At 34.4% G+C, this 6,000-nt stretch overlaps 1 protein-coding gene across 2 annotated transcripts; it reads left to right on the plus strand.

Annotated features, from left to right (window-relative positions):
• The first annotated feature begins 2,935 nt into the window (after positions 1-2,935).
• Positions 2,936-5,743, plus strand: LOC105337662 (F-box only protein 22). Of its 2 annotated transcripts, none has more exons than XM_066087803.1 (5): positions 2,936-3,102; positions 3,232-3,370; positions 3,989-4,187; positions 4,612-4,948; positions 5,263-5,512. In XM_066087803.1, the coding sequence occupies exons 1-5, from the start codon at positions 2,978-2,980 to the stop codon at positions 5,366-5,368; spliced, it is 906 nt and encodes a 301-aa protein (XP_065943875.1). In that variant the 5' UTR covers positions 2,936-2,977; the 3' UTR covers positions 5,369-5,512. The 2 variants fall into 2 exon arrangements, with proteins under 2 accessions (XP_065943875.1, XP_011440797.3); XM_011442495.4 differs by having other exon boundaries at positions 2,937-3,102; positions 5,282-5,743.
• The last annotated feature ends 257 nt before the right edge of the window (positions 5,744-6,000 follow it).

A 6,000-nucleotide genomic window follows, 5' to 3' on the forward strand; every position in this document is an offset into this window, starting at 1 on the left:
CATTCTATAAGTCTGCTGTTCGTCATGGCGCCGTGCTCTTACACAAGCTTTCGTCGTGCTGAAACTGACGCTTGTGCCGTGCGAAGGTCTTTGGTAGCACCCAGCGTTATGAAAGGTGAAATCATCATAAGGCCAGATTACCAAAGAAAAAGCACAGCCAAATATGTCTTAAGTCCCGGCAATGACAGAAACAGGGGCTTAGTTTGCCAGAAGGATAGACTGCCTTTCGATCTATGCTACTTGTTTTTTCTGTTCTATATAAATACATTTGACAAAGAGCGTTTTTAAACCAAAAGAGCCCGTATGCCTCGTACGCGCCCTTTCCCTTATGCCGAGCTACATTTACAGTATTGTGTGTCCTTTGTGACTGATGAAATGTTATATAAATTCAGACACATCAAACTCGCTCACATTCCAAGCCCAGGGAGTCAGATGTCTGATCACCCGTATAGACTCTCACTGTCAGAGATTTCAAATGTGGAAATTCTTTACCTCCCTCGTCGAACGCTTTGATAGAACCATTATTTTGAAGCTTAAAAATATGAAATTCGTCCTGTTCATTGTTGCAACCTTATCACATATAATTGATATTCGTCTAATCCATTGCATTGTCCTTTGTGACATTCACATGACATTCCAGTTAACCATTAACCAAACTGAATCAGTTGGATTTGGTAACCGTTTTAATAATCTAAAAATTATACTAGAACATACCGAAAATCTACTTACGCATCCTTACAAAATTTCGTATTTTGATATATATTGTTTTATTGCGCGATTTTTATAGGACACTTTGTAAAAAACGATACATCGTTGCAGTGACAAAGGTAGGTAGATATAAAACATCATATAATACGATAACTTTTAAATGTATTTGCCTTCTTCCGACGACTACCTAAAAGGCAAAGCAAGACGTATGTTGCCAACAAAATCCATGCACAAATATTGATGTGAATATTTTTGTTAAATATTTCCTTTACGCGCAACTTTGAAAAAAATCATTTTCTCTGCCTACCGACTCGAAGTTTAAAGATTTTGTCATAGGATTTTCAAAAGATACATGTAGCTTATAATTACAATTAATATTACCATGTTCATGAAAAGATATCTGACGTTTATGTATATATGTCTACAGTGCCCTCGCTTTGTTAAAATTTTTAATTGCTCAAATTATTATGCAACCACAGATAATTTGCCTGCGTTTGAACAACGAATCGAATCACCAACATTACACAGTGGCCAAAATAATCTTTATCAGTTAAAAAAAAATGCACTGGTGTGTCGAGCCACCTTATTAAGCAAAACATGCATTTTATTTTTTCATCCATATAGAGACGTGAAATTGGGAAATGTAGGCAGGGTTTTGATAAGAAGATCGAGATTTAACAGATATAAGGTCCTATAGTATGTTGGTGATATATAGTATTCTATCCAATGCAAAATAATGGGATACAAGTCAAAAAAACCAATGGACGGCTGCGCTTGATTTTTTTTTTAAATGTGAACATCTATTGACCACATCTCTATTTTGAATAACAAACACCTAGAGATTTCTCTTTTTTCCAATGGCTATGTATTAAAAGAATCCGGCGCTCTTTAAACAAATGATTTTAATCAGAGCTCCATTAAACTCAATTTTCTATTCAAACAAAAAAACCTCTTTTTAATATTTTGTGTACACATTGTTGCTTAAATTTGCTTCTTTAAACACCGCATAAAACTTTCCAGTTTTGATTGTAATTGAAATTCATATGACATCTTTTCAATCTTTCAATATGTACCGACTCTCTTCAAAAGAAAAATTACGAATTGCGGATATAAAACATTCATCATTTACATAAGAAATTTTTAAAATATTAATTTCTAGTATACACCTACATGCACCTCATAATGATACATCATATATAACCACAAAAATATGAGGGTTGCAATTAGAATTAAACCACGCACTATAAACACTGTGTCGGATATTTAATCCAGTGCCAAGTTTACATTTTTGCACCCGTCTAATCGAAAATATTCCATATGACGGACAATTTCTTAAAGAATTTAAAATGATTTTAACAGGAACTTGGACTTTGGGTAGTTTTGTCAAACAGCAAAGTGACGTATGTCTGTTGACCACTAGCCATGGCTTTTTGAAATCAACAAGATTGTTCTGGCTTTTGAGCAAAGACTACACAATCTGTGTATATTTCATTTGAAACCAGCGTCATTTTTAACTTGTTTTGCTACAAGAAAAAGATAGTTACATCTTTAACCTCTAAGGTTAGATACAATTCCTACAGGAAAACAAGTTTTCATAAAGAAAAACAATTTTCCTGTAGGATATTTGTAATTTCCTACCGGAATAAAAGAACTTCCAAATGAAATTGAAATTTCGATTGGATTTGAACAAAACTCCCAAAGGATTTTAAAATCCTATACGAAATTTCCCATAGGAAAACTACCTTTCTGTATCAAACTACTGCAGAAAATACTCCTCTCCTATAGGAAATATTATTCCTGTACGATTTTTGGAAAATCCTATGGGAATTTCAATATTTCTTGTACAAAAATTATTCTCTTGTAGGAAATATTATTTTCTATGGCATATTAATTTTAAACGGTAAATATCTCACCTGTCATCAGACAAATGTATCATATCATTATCAGTGAAATACTAGCCAGGATGTATGTAAGGTATAGACAGTCTATAAATTTTGTGCAAAATTGAGCATTGTGTTCTGTGTACTGTGTCGGATTTGGGGAGGGGGGTTAGTTTGAAAATAAAATAATTAAATCATAATTTTTGACTTCCTACATCACCAACTATTTCTTTCATTCCTTAAGTCATGATTTTTAAAAAAAATAAGTTAATATATCATTTCGATCAATTGAACTAAAACCACATGAACCAGATGCTAAACGAGTTGTTTAACGTACGATTTATTTCTATTTTGAACACGTGACCCACTGAGAACAGACATAAACAAAAATGGCGACTAATTTTCTGAACAACGAAGGAAAAGTTTGTCCGGCGAAAGTTTTACAAGGAATCCCTGTCATCAGCAACAAGATAATGGAATATCTTCCTATGACGTCACTTCACGCCTGTGCTCGGTATGAACTCTTCTGTAAATTGTACGGAAACAAAATGAAAATGTATTGAGACAAGAATCTACTTTCAATTTCAGCTAACAAATTCATAATCATTACCCAACAAGCTGATTACTTATGTTGTTATTGTAGGGTTTGTCGCATCTGGAACGATATTGTCAAAAGCATCAAACAGAAGAGGAGGGATTTAAAATGGATTTGTATTCAAGGAACGGGAATGGAAGACCAGCAAGTTCAGACCATTTCATCAGAACTAATGCTTCTGTTCGAGGTAAGGAATTGACGATAGTATCACTATTAGACGCAAACATTGGAAGTTTGATTTTGCATTTCCATGAGCTCTATCTCTTATCACTATTGCATTTGATGTAATTTACCCACAAAGATCTGATTTACATGTATAGCACTTGCTATGAGGACAATATATAGCAAGTCTTCCTCTACAGCAATTCATTATTGCATGGATTTTCCAAGTCAAAGCCTCGGGATATAATAGCTTTTTTAGGGTATAATAAACTTGTTATCGTCCATTATTATAGTCAGTAAACTAGTATTTAAACTAAAAAAATTGTTGACACTGAAAAAAATTGTTGATGATACAGCCTTTGCTGATGGTATACAAGTTCACACTGAATAATTACCATTACTATTCACCATTGGCAAACAGCATGGATAATAACTAAAACCATGTGTGACTCATTAGATACATGTAAATACCATTTCAAACAACCAAACATTGACTGCCCTCTATTTACCATGTAATATTTAGTTAACCATGAATAGTTTAAAACTTGTGTAAAAGAGGGTGGGTATCTACATGTATTTTACCCTGTATGCTATAGCTTTTCTCCAGTTTCTCAAAATATGTTTTTCATACTTCTCTTTTCAGAACCTGACATGTGAGCCTGCCTATTTGTTTGTGTTTTGTACCTCTGCCCTGTTTGAGCAACATCTTTATGCTCCTTCCAAAAACCAGACACGAAGACCTCGCCAGTGTCAACAGCAGGCTTATGATGTAAACAGTTATATTACGTCCCTCGCACCTCCATCCTGCAGGTGTTATTCAGTGGCAGCAGATGGTATCATTGGTATGGAAATATTTACACAACTTTATATTAAAAATGATATTAACCTTGGTTTAATTGCTATATAAGCCATATACTGTAAACCAACTTTTATACGCGAGTGAGAAAATTTCACAAGGTTCACGAGAACCTTGTAGCCGCAAATATCTCTTGCTGCAAACCAGCCTTTGGTGTATGGTTGTAATCACAACACAGATTTAGAAAAGACTTTCTCATGAAAATTGGTCATAGTGAACCAGTTTGTGTACAGTAAATGTGAAATAATTATAATGTTGTCACGAATTAATGTTGGTTTACAGATAACTGTTGCAGTATAAAGCATTACTGCAGTATTACCCCATTAGAGCCATTGAAGGTATAAAAATCTGTCTGGCATGAAATGAATAACTTTGTACATTGTAATTTGATTTATTGTTTATTTTTACAGGAAGCACTGGCAACAAATCAGTAGAAATAGAACACTCCCCACTGGCCGTGACATGTTTAGCAATTCCCAAAATAAATGGACTGGAAATTTATGATTTTTTTATTGATCTGAACAAACACATTTCTCCACTGAATCCAGAAATCCCAGAGCAGTTTAATGTAGAGGATGTGACTTCAGTGCCGTGTGATCAGGAGGTCAAGGCTATTCTGTTTTTCTCTGACCTTCACTTCTGTCCTCAAGAGATCCAGCTTGGCCTCTTGGACTACTACAATGGATGCCCGGTGGTAGGGGGTTATGTTGATCACATTCTGTCCACTGATTTGGATAATGACTCAGAGTAAGTGTCAGCTGTTTAATGTTTGTGATGAAGTTCAAAAGCAAATTTTTGCTATGAAAAGCTGTTGGAGTAATGAATGTCATACTCCATCTTTTTTTTTGCACTAGTTATTTTCCTATAAATTGTCTTCTTTATAAGCTCCATTATGGACAGTAATGACATTCACGCAACAAATATTTTTTATCTACTGGTACATGTAGCTCATTAAGGGTTTTTCTGTTTTTTGTATAATAGAAACATAACCCACATTTCATCTTTTAACATGGATGAAAAAAATCTTTGACTTAGTTGTAAGAGTTACTGTTCTTTGACAGTTTGATCCATATATTGCAGTGTTCCAGACTCACAGGTTCGCTGCATTGCTTTGTGCGGACCCAATGTACATGTGGCTTCTGTCGTCATCAAAGACGATGTCAGTGACCAAAAGCAAATCGAGAAAGAACTCTTTAAACTCAAGGACTGCAACCTACCAATGGACACTACTTTTGCTTTTATGTTTGCCTGTCTCGGCAGGGGGAAGTCGTTTCATCGTAACCAGGAAAATGTGGAGTCCTCAATATTTAGGAAGGTTTTTCCTCAGACGCCGTTATTTGGTTTCTTTGGCAACGGAGAGATTGGCATGAATTATCTACAACCGTTTGATTCCGCTGGAAGCTTTTCTAAGACAAAAAAGACAAAGTTCAGCAGGCACCATCCAAAACTCTCTCATGCTTATACTTCTATTTTCTTGTTAGTGTCTGTTACCTCTGGCTAAATTGTTGTGCATATATTGATATATTAAACATATTTCATGAGTGTGTGCGATTTCAACTAATTTTTGATGGTTTTATTTTCTCTTTTATTAACATTATACTATATACAGGGAAATATTTGCCCCTGTTTTATTTTCGCCTGTATACAGTAACCATAGAAACAGTAATATTTTCAACAGCGTACAGTATTATCATACACATGATTCCACAAAGAGATAATAATATACATATAGATATAGTAATTTATTTTGCTTTTTTTGATTCCATAAGTTAAGGAGATGATAATACACGTATAAATCT

The sequence above is a fragment of the Magallana gigas genome, chromosome 6 (assembly GCF_963853765.1).
Source record: "Magallana gigas chromosome 6, xbMagGiga1.1, whole genome shotgun sequence".
In the NCBI taxonomy this organism is placed as follows: domain Eukaryota; kingdom Metazoa; phylum Mollusca; class Bivalvia; order Ostreida; family Ostreidae; genus Magallana; species Magallana gigas.